This window comes from Drosophila innubila, assembly GCF_004354385.1.
Source record: "Drosophila innubila isolate TH190305 chromosome 3R unlocalized genomic scaffold, UK_Dinn_1.0 2_E_3R, whole genome shotgun sequence".
In the NCBI taxonomy this organism is placed as follows: Eukaryota; Metazoa; Arthropoda; class Insecta; order Diptera; family Drosophilidae; genus Drosophila; species Drosophila innubila.
The window spans coordinates 17,512,051-17,525,416 of record NW_022995380.1 but is presented as its reverse complement, the minus strand read 5'-3'; the positions used below and the strand labels follow the sequence as shown (position 1 = coordinate 17,525,416).

The following is a 13,366-nucleotide window of genomic DNA, read 5'->3' as shown; positions in this document are numbered from 1 at the left end:
TACCTTTTTGAGACGTTTTCGATTTTAATATGTCTATCTAAAAAATCTAGGAACTAGGAAAGGAGTGCAACAATTAAACAGTTGGTTTTGTAGTACCTTGCAAAGCGATAAGTGTTTATGCGGATATTTAAATCGGCATAAAAAATTAGCGACGGGTTATCAAGCGAGCTTCGCTAAATCAGTGTTAACGTTAGCGGGATCAAACCAAATCGACTATTTTAAACCAAATCGATTTACACAAAAGTATTTTAAATAGATTTTATCGATTAAAAATCGAGTCGAGCTACATCTCTAGTACTTAACTGATGCTTGCAGCAGATAATGAAATTGATTTGATTTTGAATTAAAATGGAATTGGAAGATGTTGCCGCAATACATTTGGAGGCCATTGAAGTCATTATAAATCATATACTGTACATTCGCGGCGTTTATCCATTACAAATCTTCAAGAAACGACGAGTTTACAATACACCAGTATTTATTGTTGCTTTTCCGGCATTAAATTGTTATCTTGCCAATGTGTTGAAGACTGTGAAGCAAATGTTGGTGAACCAGGTGCAAGAATTGAAGCTAGAAGTCATTATATATGGCGACGAAGGCGATCACATGGAGAGCTACGTGTTGGAGATGTTGCCAGTTGTATCTGAAGATCAGAACCAAGATCAATATCTATTGGAATACGAGGAGCAACTGAGATCTGCTTTGTACAAGTTGGCAGAGCGGGTTAAAAAGTTACCAAAACTGTCGAAAAACTCCAAGTTTAAGGTTCAGATTCATACCACACAGACGGCCTTTACCCACCTCAGTCATGATGCACAGTACCAAGAGTTTCCCTGGCTACAGACAGATGGAAATTCACAACTTGGGGAGGAGTCTCAGAGATTTGCACTTTTGCCATTGGCAACCGTTAAAAAAGTGGGATTGAAAATGCAGGCTCAAATATTTACATGTTAGTTAATTAAGATTTTATGTATTTTACGCATTAAATGTTTAAGTCAACATATGAAACTACTTTCTAGAGCAGTCCTTGTCGCTTCAAGTCCTCAAATGTCTTGCGATTGACCACATTGCCCAGGGAATCCTCGAACTCCTCCTCCTGATCCGCCACCCAGCGTTCACTCTGCTTCTGCGACTTGAGCTTCTCCCACAACGTGATGGCATCTTCGATCTGTGTGACATTCGCAAAATGCGCCGTATTCGGAATGCCCAGACAGCGCATTCCATGGGCATGTCGCCATTCGGCAAAGTGTCGCTGAAATGCCTTGGGTCCCTTGTAAGTGAAGTTGCCACAAATCTCACAGTTGTAGCTGATGTTCAAGCCATGCAGCTTGTACAGCCAGTAGGGTATGGGTTTGCCGTCCCAGCCAAGCGGCAAGTTTTTGGGATTAAATGGAACGTCGTCTGCATCCGGATCATCATCGTTGTCCGACTCACTCGCCTCCGCGTCGCTGTCGTCCCGCTCTCCGCCAGTTCTCGCCTGCTTCCGCTGGACATTCTCTTTGGTCGCCGCACGTTGTTCCGACAGCAATTCGGCGTATTTATAGAGTAGCGCCTCCAGCTGGGCAATATCCTTGTTTCGCTCGTTCTCGCGGGTTTGAGCATTAGCACTCTTGGTAGTTGGCTTCTTGGCCATGAGAGCTGGGTCCAAGGTACTCTTCCCCTTGGTCGTGAACAGGCGTTGCGCTCGCTCCTCCAAGGTGCCTCCACATTTGAGGCCCAAAGCGACCAAACCGGACTTCAGACGATCCAATCCCAAAGATGCCAACTCTTCCCAGCTGGAGAATGCGGATAAATCCAAATGGGCACCAGTATTTGCGAGAGCCGATTCCGTCTCCTTCAGCGACCATCCGGGGAATGCGCCTTGCAGCCATTGACGCTGGAACTCGAGCTCCACTTTAACCAGCTCACTCTCCAGATCGAGCAACGGCTGAATCCGCTGAATAAAGCTGTGTAGGTAATGGTTGAGTGTCTCAATGTACTTTCGATACTCGCGATTCTTACGCTCACGCGGTATGTCAAAAACATGATCAAAGGACATTAGGTATGTTATGTAGTCCAACTTTTCAACTCCACGCAGATTCAAATAGAGTTCATAGCACTCGTTCAAGTCCAAATAGCGACCACCGCCCTCCTCATCGGTGAATTCAACCAGGGCGCTCATCTCATCGGGATTATTATAGACTTTGATCATTTCCTCAAACTCTACCGACAGTGGAACACTGACTTCAGCTGGATGGGATTTGTAGAACTGTTTGATTTGCTTTAGACGAGCATAGAACTCATTAAACTCATTGGGTCCTGATAGGGCAGCAATCTCAGCCTTTCTCTCGTTGTCCTTATCCTCGTACAGGTCTCGCAGCTGTGTGGTGGCATGGTGATGCAGCTCCATTAGATACTTTAGCCGGTGCTCACTGTGAATGCGCTCCTTTTCGCCGGCCTTTTTCGTCGCATGCTCATCGACCATTAGTTTTATAAGACGCTCACGCTCCTCATGGTATCGACGCTGCTGCTCCAGGAGCGTCTCCATTATGCAAACTGGTTACAAATATATTTTATTTTAAAACGAACACAATTTTCGCGTAAAAAGCGTGTGTACATACGTAGACTTCAGTGTTACCAACTTTTTAGAGGAACAAAAATAGATGGTTTGGGCCAGTGGTCACCTATAATGGTTTTGTATTTATGAAAGTCGCAGTCGATTGTGTATCGATACTTCTTAAATTCCACCCTGACTCACGAGCACATCACAAAGTAAAAATCATATGATCGATTAGTGAGTGAAAATTTCAGACGTCGGGCAGAAGGCACTCATACTGCAAGTAATTTATTTTCGTTCCATTTTTTCTCGTGCTGAATTGAAATTCTTTGTACTTCTCCTTTCTAGTTGTATAATAAATAAATTCATTATTATATTAAAACCATTTCAGGCACGGTAGAATTCCTTCGAAACAATTGAATTTTCCTTTCGATTTTGTGCAAGTGAAAAAAATCAGTCAAGATGGCTCTGAGCGATGCTGATGTACAAAAACAGGTAAATAACAGGTGTAAAGCTTAACATAATTATTGCAGGACAGATTTGAGGACTTTAGCAATACGATTCCCAAATGTTTTCTTAAGAAAACATAATTTCAATGCCACAGATTCGGTAGCAAGATGATGGCAAAGTCATGGGATTCTCGCGTAGTCATGTGAATTTTACAGGCAACTTTTTTTGTGGCTATATATGAATATATCTAATCTCCATTGAAGTTAAAGGAAATGCATGTGCTTAAAGTGCTTAGAGTTTACTCAATTTCCAAGTTAAATTGCTAGTGTTTGCTATTGTGGGTTGAAAAAAAAATATTGTTGAAATTGTACAGAAAAAGTTAAAATGCTTATTGGTCATGTGACACGCACTACACTTGTGACAATGTGTTGAAGCGAGATGGCTATCACGGCAAAAGCCCTATTGCCGACACTGTCACACGACTGGGTTTTTAATGCGCTTGCTTTGCCTTATCAATGACACTGAATAATTTTTAAATAAAAGTTAAAACACATAATAAATGCATATTAGATTTTGACAACGTAACTGTGTGTCGGAAACGAGCTGCTGATGTGAGACTAAACTACTGCGGTCAATATGGTTTATTGTACAATTGTCTAATCATGTGATTAAAGTAGGTGTGCAAATAAACATGTTCCAAGATATTTGTTAGGCTTGTGTACCTAAATTAATATATATTAACTTAATGATTGATTATAATTTGGATTATCCCATTTGCAGATCAAACATATGATGGCATTCATTGAGCAGGAGGCCAATGAAAAAGCCGAGGAGATCGATGCCAAAGCCGAGGAGGAATTCAATATTGAGAAGGGACGTCTCGTCCAACAGCAGCGTCTCAAGATTATGGAATACTACGAAAAGAAGGAGAAACAGGTTGAGCTGCAGAAGAAAATCCAATCCTCAAATATGCTCAATCAGGCTCGCTTGAAGGTTTGTCGCCAATCATTCCCAGTAACATTTCCCATATGCATATCCTAACTTGAGTTTACCCTCTGCTCAACAGGTGCTCAAAGTGCGTGAGGATCATGTGGGCAGTGTGCTCGATGATGCACGCAAACGTCTGGGAGAAGTCACCAAGAATGAGGCCGAATACAAGGAGATTTTAAGCAAACTTATTGTCCAAGGCCTGTATCAGGTGATGGAACCTAAAGTGAACCTACGCTGCCGTCAAGTCGATGTACCTCTGGTTCGGGAAGTCCTCCAGACATCCATTGAGCAGTACAAGTCCCAAATGAAGCAGGATGTTGAACTCTTCGTTGACGAGAGAGAATTCCTTGGACCGAACACCTGTGGAGGCGTCGAGTTGTTGGCTTTGAACGGACGTATTAAGGTTCGTACTTGTCTGTGCTATCCTATATAACAAAATGTCGCTAATTCAATTATTACTTTAATAGGTTCCCAATACTCTGGAGTCCAGATTAGAATTGATTTCACAGCAACTTGTGCCAGAAATACGTAACGCCCTGTTCGGTCGCAACGTCAATCGCAAATTTACCGATTAAATTTGTCTTTAAGTGCAAAATCAACAACAATAACACAAATACAACAAATATAAAAACCAACAAGAAAGTTCAAGCTTATAACAACAATAGGAAAACCACTAAATGGATGAAAAAAAGCCCCATTTTCTTGAACTAGTTTAACAAAATTGTGTCTATTAATTATAATTATTATTGCCGTTGTCTTTTTATAGTGAAACTGAGAGGAAGAAGAAAGAACCCTTGGTCAAATATGTAGTATACGCATATGAGTTAATAATACCTGTACTTACATATTTGCCAACAAATACTTACAATATATTTTAGAGAATATTTCAACAGATAAAACAAGTTCGAAGTGCATTCAAATCCGTCAAGAGTTTGTTAAAGTTTGTTTTTATGAACTAACCGGCGTTAACAATATTAAGCTAATCATAATAACATTCCTCAAAACATTTTTGCGATCCGTTTTTAGTTATGTCGATGCGAATGCATCTTTGTAATCTTATCTTTTGTTTATACCCAATTCTCTGTAACTTTTGTTGTATATTTTTGTTTTATTTTCATTCGATTAATGTTTAATTTTTGTTATCCTTCACTTAAGAAATGTTATTGAAATATATTTAAAAATCAAATTAAATGAAAATGCAATGCGCGGTGCAGCGGTGAGGCAAGTGCCACTTGCAAGCTGTACGGACGCATAATCAGCATTATTATCCCCGTCCCACCGAAATTTGATAGCAAGAATTTCGCTGGGTCGTCGGTAATATGCGTCTGTGCACTTGCAACTGGCACATTTTCTAGATACCAAACGAAACATATAATGTCTGTTGTTGGTAAAAAAAAAAATATAAGATAACACAGCTACCAAATGCACGCGATAACAGTTAATGAAGTATTGCCAAGTGGCCAAGTAGCTAAATTTGTTCAAGTACATATATATATATATAAAGCCCTAATGTTTTACCTGCTTCCAATTCCAAATCATATAAAACATATATAAATATATATACATATAATTAAAAAAAAAATGTATGAAAAAGGAAATTAGTAGTAACAATTTATGTAGCTGCTGCTGACGCCGCACATTCGCAGGATTAAACGCACGTTCATAAATGGCTCTTAAAAACAAACACATTGTATTTAAATGTTTGCGTGTTCATGATAAAAGTAACTACAAATTTAGCATAACAAAAAAAAATACAATAAAATTCAATAGCATATGCATTATTACATACATATTTATATAACATCGAGTAAAATGAATTATAAATGCAACAAAATTACTTTTAAACTTAAACAAAATTTATGTTGAATAAAAACAGTATTTCCAAAAACAAAAAAGATTCTACTTAATTCGATTTTAAATTTTAACACAGCTGACGATGATTTTTATAAACCTTGCTGAAAAGCAAATTGGAAATAATAAAATGCCCAGTTATGGATGCCAATGAATTTTTATAAGAAAATAGGATTGTAATTTCAGATCGGCTAGCTTTTGGGTTAATAAACTGAATGAAAATGTTGTTGGGTAGCTGAAGTCTGATTACACGTTTTATAAGATATTTTAACCTTATCTTATGCAATGTAACAAAAGATAAAGAGCAGCGTATACATGAGTAAAGGATTAAAAAATCAAATAATTAAACCGAAACAAATATCGTGTTGTGTACGTTTCCAAGCAACTGTTTCGGTAAGAGGTTCTATTTCAGGGTTGTCCATTCGGCTTCGCTATCCATACCAGTATGTAACGGTACAACAAATCAATTTTAAAAAATTGTAAAATTATACAGTATTTTTTATACTAATTGGACATTAAATGTTTAAAAAAAGTTGCAGCTGGAGATACAAAATTTTCAATTTTCGAAAAACAGAAGTGGGAACCTCATTACAAAGTATGTATATACATTAGGGTGCATCGATTTTATCGAAAGAATCTAGAGGAAAATATTTTTTTTTAAGAATTTAATAAAATTCAAATGCAGAATGCATTAAAATGCCAAATAATGATTAAAATGACATTCCGCTTAAAAATCGATTTAGTTTTGATCAAGTTATGACAGCTTGAAGTTGGCCAGACTGCGGGTTTAACCACTCTACAAGTCAAAATTTTTGTTCAATTTCACATGATTTTTTACAAAAAAATGAAAGGTCTAAGAATCAAGTTTAAATTGTTGTTTTATACTAATTACGATATAAGGAGTTGATTAAAATCAAAAACTTGAGATTTAAAATTTTGAATTTTTAAAATTTCAAAGGGGGGACCCTTACCATCGAAATCGAATCTTGGTCGAAAATAATTAAATTTTCGAAGTGAACAAGAATGAATACAAAATGAATTTAGAGGCCAAATCATGATCAAAATGACATTCCGTTTGAAAATCTATTCAGTTTTGATCAACTTATGACAGTTGAAAGTTTTACAACCGTACCGGTACAAAGTTCTTGACAGAGAATTTTCATTCGGTTCCGGTACTAAAAATGAAACGGTTAGTTTCGGTTAAGGGTTCCGGTGTTATTCCCTGTAAATAACATAAGAATTGAAACAACTTGGTTCTAGTTTTAGTTTTGTTTATTTTAATTGTATATATTAATGTATGTATATTTTGTTTTCCATGCAACTTGCCACTTTTTATATAATATTACCCCTCATTTCAGTTGAGATGTTTGGTTTCCCAAGACATGTGTGTTATGTTTTTCATCTCTTCAAAGATGTTCCGCCAATTTGTTGATTTTGTTCAAGTCAAGAACATATATAAATTGTTTCTCGATGCATTTTCTATTTCCTGACCAGTTTTTTTTAGTTAAAATAATTCCCTATTGATTTTAAATTAAGAAATTACATTAAATGTGATTTGTTGTATGGATGCCACTTAAGTAACAGAATATATGCATGTAAAGAGGGAAACCCTGGCACTCACACATATAACAACGTAATTAGATTATAAGCAATTTATACACTTTCATTTTGAGTTTTGTTTTTTATGGAATTCACTTAATATTGATCAAAAATAAATTAATTTAACAATTTTAAGTGCACATTTTAAAATGAAGAAATCAGCTTTATGGAAAATTAATTTAAACTGTGTACATTAAATTTCGAATTTTGCGGATTGGCTCTCTTTCACTCTCCTCTCTCTATTTCAACGTTTCAGAGTGCATGGGTCTGGTTAACATCTAGGAAAAGTTTTCCAAACGGGAGTGTAGTTCGGTTGGCTGTCGGTTAATGCGAAATATGATGTTTGGTTGCGATGGCGATATTGGACCATTATTCGCCTAACTTGGCTTCATCCTCCGATTCAGATTCTGCAAATTTAAAAGAAAAAAAATACAAAATATATTAGCTCAATTACACATTACAAAAGTTAAGAGACAATTCGTTTGTCCCAACGATTCTTGGCCAAATGAAACTGTGAGTTTATCAGTTATGTGGACACCCAAACATACATTTCTTCCAGCATACTATATTTTAAAGTTGGTGTGCCCCCATTGTGAGAATGTACATTTGAAATTAATTTAAGAGTGTGCTCGGGATCATGTATTTTTCAAATAGTTGGCTTGTCCGAACAATTATTGGCCAAATGTAACTATGAATTTTAAGTTATATGGACACCCAATCGTTCTTTTGCTCTAGCAAATTCATCGTAAAGTATTAAATAATACTTATTTAAACTTAAAAAAGAGAAATTGCATAGTGATAATTATTGTAAATAATTGTCCAGGTTTTCATTGGCCTGCGGAGTTCATGGAAAAGAAGACAACGAGGCAAGCAAAAAACCAAATTGCTTTTGCAATTTTGTACAAAGTGTATGCCATAATACAGGACAAGACTCTTCTCAAAAATTGCCTAGCTTGTTGCAGACTTAAGAGTATACATTTTAAAATAATTTTGAAGTATGCACAAGAATTTTATACTTTTCAAGTAGTCGACTTGTCCGAACAATTATTGGCCAAATGTAACTATGAATTTTAAGTTATTTGGACACCCAATCGTTCTTTTGCTCTAGCAAATTCATCAGAGTTTTTTAAGATTTTATTTAATCTTAAGAACTTGAAAAAGAGAAATTGCATCTTTATAACTAATTAAAATAATTGTCCAGGTTTTCATTGGCCTGCGAAGTTCATGGAAAAGAAGGCAACGAGGCAAGCAAAAAACCAAATTGCTTTTGCAATTTTGTACAAAGTTTTTGCCATAATACAGGACAAGACTCTTCTCAAAAATTGCCAAACTTGTTGCAAGTTGGAGAGTGACATAAAGAATACTAACCCTCTTCAGCGGACTGTAGCCATTCGACGAATTTTCGCATTTGCTCAAGGAAATGCATCTTGCCCTTATTGGAGTGTCCATCCTTGTACCAGCGCAAGATTATTTCCTCAGACAATACTTCGGTTTTATAGAATAGCAAGATGATCTTTTGGAACGCTTTCATGAAATTCATGTTCTCATAGCAGAACTCTTGCACTTTCAATATCAATGCCAATTCCGAACGGTCCGTTGAGGCAAAGGCCTGCAATAATGTGCAGTATCCCTTTAGATGACGAACAGCTTGATCAGTGACAAGCTCCTCTTTTTTATTCCATTCTCCCAACGACATGATTGTGGACCAAATCTATAAATTAAAAGGAAAATCAATACAACAATACAAATATAGTATAACAAAGTTATTCTGACGTACAATCGAAATTATCTCATGATCAGGAATGTTGGTGCGTAGTGCAAACTCTTTGATATCTGCAGTTATTTCACTGTGAGCCTTCTCGTCGTTAATATCATCGATGAGGGTCTGCTGGAGCTCACGTTTGGCCTCTTGGCTGGCCTGTGCCTTATGCAATTTAATTATCTCATTGAGTTCTTTGTCAAGAAAAACTTGTTTAAAATATTCTTCAGTACGTTTGTTTGGTGGGAAAAAGTCCATAAGTCTGTTTGAAAAGGAATTTAATAAACGGGTTAGTTTTCAATATCAACCAGACGTATTGTTTGTGTATTATTGTTGTACGAAATAAAATGTGCACCCAAATGAAGCAAATGTTCATTTGCGAGTTGCATTAAATTCCGTTTGCTCTAGGAATGTCAATTAAAGATGCAAAACACAATAATTATAGCATCTTCCTGAGAACATTCCAGATGCTAAAGTTGTATATATTTTTTAATTGAACTTTAATCGAATTACCTAAGTAAACTATACAACTTTAACAGATATGCATATATATTAAAGTGGCACTTACTTGCTTTCCAGTCCACCCTTCTTAAGAGCCTGAATTAGATATGCAATGCCTTTCTCTTGCTTGAATGTCAAAAACAGCTCCAATAAAAACTCGAGTGCAATGCCATCCTTAATCAGATGCTCGTTGTTTAGTACCAACAATACATTGGGCGGTACAGAGCCATTAACTATAAATTAAATAATATGTATCTATTAGCTTTTATATCTATATGTGGTTTTAAGGATATATTTGTCCTTGGACTCGTGGCTTTTGCATTTGGGATATAGTTTTACATGCAATAGTCAGTATACCAAGAGTAAATTCAATCTAAGCCAACTTTACGAACGAGTTTATCATTGGATTACAAAACTCAACAAAAGCAGTTGACTTTGGGAATGAAATATATATATATGTATATAAATGAATATAGTTTAAATATTATAAATAAATGAGATGCTTACCTAACCAGAGCGCAGTCATGCGCGCAAGTTTAATGCGTTCACTTGGCGTAAAGCCCTTTACGAATAACAACACTTTACCCATCTCCTCCTCGAACATTTTCTCAAGGTACTTGTACCGTCTAATGAGTTTAACAAACACCTGCAATTTGCAATTTGTTTGCATTAATTATATTATACAGTTAACATCAGGTATACAGTTAAGATATAAGATTAGTTGTCGCAACATTAGAAATCTTTAAGAATCGAGTTTTAGCGAAAATTAAAGACAAGTAAAATGTGGCGTTTAATTTTGCATATTTTGACACCGGTTAGATTACAAAGTATATCGTTAACCGGTTCTAATAATACGCATATCGACCGAGAGAGGTTACAACAATATAGGTATATTAACTATATGTGACTGGTTTTGTCGCGACATTAGAAATCTTTAGATTGCATGCATTTGTTTTTGTTGAGCAAAATAAAGACAAGTAAAATGTGGCGATTCATTTGGCATATATTGACACCGATTATCTGCATTGGCCAATAACCGGTTCTAATTATATGCACCTATGGTCGTAGATCATTGATTGTTAATAGATAAATATATAGATTTACAAACCTGCTCATGGTTGCGCATTGATTCCATGTCCTCGGGTGCATCGAAGATGCAATAATTTGTGCGGGGCTTTTCGCCATCCTGAGATATAGAACCGCCAGGCACTAATAAACCACCCGCAATCAATATATCAAAAAGCACTTCACCGTAACGACGATAATCGAGCTTGTTGCCCGCGCTGTCTAAATATTTAGAGATTTGATCCAGGTCGCCTTCAGTTTTTTCGAGACCAGCAATGACCGCATCACGGAAGCCCGTTGGGTCATATTTTTCTCTTTCATCTAATTGATAAATTAAATGATGTTATTTCTACTTAAATACCTAATGCTTTATTTTCTTTGCAACTTACCTCTTTTTCTGGTCTTGATGCGTTGACCCGATAGCACTGGTCGTTCAGTTTTTTGACTCATACAATAAATTGCTACAAAAGATATGGAGTAAAGGAGAAACAGTTTTCAATAAAATGATGTCTTCTTTATTTTTTAACACACACGTACTATATTTAAGATCTATGAAGTTATACACAAGGCTACTGAGTTAAATGTGGGAAACGGAACGCGTTTACACGTTGAATCAAATCAAGTGCCAATGCTATCTAACCTAAAAAATATTGCTTGCTTGCTCGATCGGCACACAAATGAACGAGTGTGCCTCACACATACACACACACATGCGCATAATCTTTACAGTTTGATAATGCAGAAAGAGCGAATGAAAGGCAAATTGAGTGAGAGGGAGAGAATACGACTATAGAAGAAACGGGCAAAGAAACATCAGAACAAAGTGAAATTTTTTTTATGTATGTAATATACATGTATGCACATAAGCGCTTTGACTTTGCTTACTGACTCTGACAGCGCAGCGCTGGGAAACGAGGTCAATGTACATAAATATATATGTATATGATGTACAATATTAACACAAAAGCATTGTCCGCTTGAAATAACTGCGATTTGAATTGCAATTACTTGAACTTACACTTTCACTTAAAGGAATTCGAATATAAGCGCGCGTTTTTTTTGGAGGTTAGTATGAGTAGCCGTTAGTTTTAACAACTCTCAAAGAAACTTGAAATCTTAACCTCGCACTGAGGTCAAAAGTAATTACTTAGTATTTATAATTTTATAGTTTTCTTCTTTCTCTAAATATGTCAACTTTCTTAAAGATTTACTGTTAAATTGACACGCACGCACACACACAGACAAGCAACAGTTGAAATACGAATGGAGAGAAAGAGAGAGCAAAAGAGACCGCAGAATTTTTCAACTGAATGTTTTTGTCCGGTTTCAATATATTAACTTTAACAATTTTGTAGATTCTGAGTTCAGTGTTTGTCAAGAATTCTATTTTTAATAAATATCACAATTGGTTACTATGTATTTTACATACATATGTATTTTTTTCGAATAAAAGTGATTTGACGTCTGAGCGCCTCTTGCTTGTTCTGCGCACACCACTTTGTTTAACGAAATTCAGAAAGCAAATGACACACGAATTCGTTGAGTGCCGACGACGATAACGACACGACGACGACATGTGGTCGGCGCCATTTTGAAGCAATACCAATGCCATTCAAACGGCACACACACACGTCCGTCCATGTGTTTCGTCAGTCTCTCTGTGTGTGTGCACATAAATTTCGAGGTTCTATTTCTTAGCTTTTTGCAAATCCAATGAAGCAGCTTTTTTTAACACTGTTAAACATACAGTTGTTAATAATACACAGATTACAAGCTTCTACTCATAGACTACGATTAATTATGCGCCATAAAAATTGTTACGAACTTTGCTTTAGCTTTCGTGGATTTTATTTAGTTATTTAGGTACAGTCATACAAGTCTGTGTTGCCCGTGATAAACAACAATTGATTATTTTCTATTGATTATGAATCACTATAACAAAAAATACGTGTATATACGAAATTGAGACAATATGTACATACATACAAATATATATGTATGTATTTATAACCTTTCTTTTAAAATATGTGTACAGACGTGCACGCACACATGTGTACATTCACATACACATAAAAAAAGGAGAAAGGCTTGTGTTCAGAGTTCCATAAAAATACTTATTTAATCAAAGCAAACACATACACCTTATGAATACATTTAAATGCATAATTAACTTATTTTTATCAATTTTTTTATGTACTTACGGTTAAAACAAAAAAAGCTGTTTTGCTGAAAAATTTAGCTGTTCGTCCGTGCTTGAGCGTGCGAAAATCACTAATGCAGAGTAGAGTTGCATCGAATTGTTCGGACTAAGTTCTATTGAACTAGTCTCTAAAGTGAATGAGCGAACAAAATCCCTGATTGTAGGTCATTTAGTTCAGTGACTAGAATGGTAATATAGTTCGTTCAGTGAGCGAATAGTGACGTTGTTTTTCGGTTCGGCGTCCTTAAACCGAGAGTTGCCTATCCAGTAAAAGTCCGATCTTGTTTGATTTTACCATTTTCGAAAAAGATATTCTGAATATTTGTGCATTTTTTCAAAAATTATTTAGCTAGAATTTGTTTAATTATTGCAGAATTTTTGTTAGAATTTTCTCGATTTTTTTTTATATTTTTGC

The 13,366-nt window shown here is 35.9% G+C and overlaps 4 protein-coding genes across 5 annotated transcripts; 2 read left to right on the top strand and 2 right to left on the bottom strand.

Annotated features, from left to right (window-relative positions):
* Positions 1–312: 312 nt before the first annotated feature.
* LOC117792975 (mitotic spindle assembly checkpoint protein MAD2B) lies at positions 313–1,008 on the top strand. Its single transcript, XM_034633331.1, has one exon. It carries the CDS (start codon positions 349–351, stop codon positions 952–954), a length of 606 nt encoding a protein of 201 aa, XP_034489222.1. The 5' UTR covers positions 313–348; the 3' UTR covers positions 955–1,008.
* On the bottom strand, positions 943–2,607 carry LOC117792974 (splicing factor 3A subunit 3). Its single transcript, XM_034633330.1, has one exon. It carries the CDS (start codon positions 2,525–2,527, stop codon positions 1,016–1,018), a length of 1,512 nt encoding a protein of 503 aa, XP_034489221.1. The 5' UTR covers positions 2,528–2,607; the 3' UTR covers positions 943–1,015.
* Positions 2,608–2,744: 137 nt separating this feature from the next.
* LOC117792973 (V-type proton ATPase subunit E) lies at positions 2,745–5,692 on the top strand. Its single transcript, XM_034633329.1, has 5 exons — positions 2,745–2,819; positions 2,928–3,031; positions 3,767–3,979; positions 4,053–4,379; positions 4,444–5,692. The coding sequence occupies exons 2-5, from the start codon at positions 2,999–3,001 to the stop codon at positions 4,549–4,551; spliced, it is 681 nt and encodes a 226-aa protein (XP_034489220.1). The 5' UTR covers positions 2,745–2,819; positions 2,928–2,998; the 3' UTR covers positions 4,552–5,692.
* Positions 5,693–7,631: 1,939 nt separating this feature from the next.
* On the bottom strand, positions 7,632–13,063 carry LOC117789837 (protein krasavietz). 2 transcript variants are annotated; one of them, XM_034628982.1, is made up of 8 exons: positions 12,953–13,063; positions 11,141–11,212; positions 10,795–11,072; positions 10,194–10,332; positions 9,754–9,919; positions 9,204–9,447; positions 8,795–9,137; positions 7,632–7,833 (listed from the first exon to the last, which is right to left on the bottom strand). In XM_034628982.1, the coding sequence occupies exons 2-8, from the start codon at positions 11,199–11,201 to the stop codon at positions 7,796–7,798; spliced, it is 1,269 nt and encodes a 422-aa protein (XP_034484873.1). In that variant the 5' UTR covers positions 11,202–11,212; positions 12,953–13,063; the 3' UTR covers positions 7,632–7,795. The 2 variants fall into 2 exon arrangements, with proteins under 2 accessions (XP_034484873.1, XP_034484874.1); XM_034628983.1 differs by lacking the exon at positions 12,953–13,063 and adding an exon at positions 12,181–12,288.
* Positions 13,064–13,366: the final 303 nt, after the last annotated feature.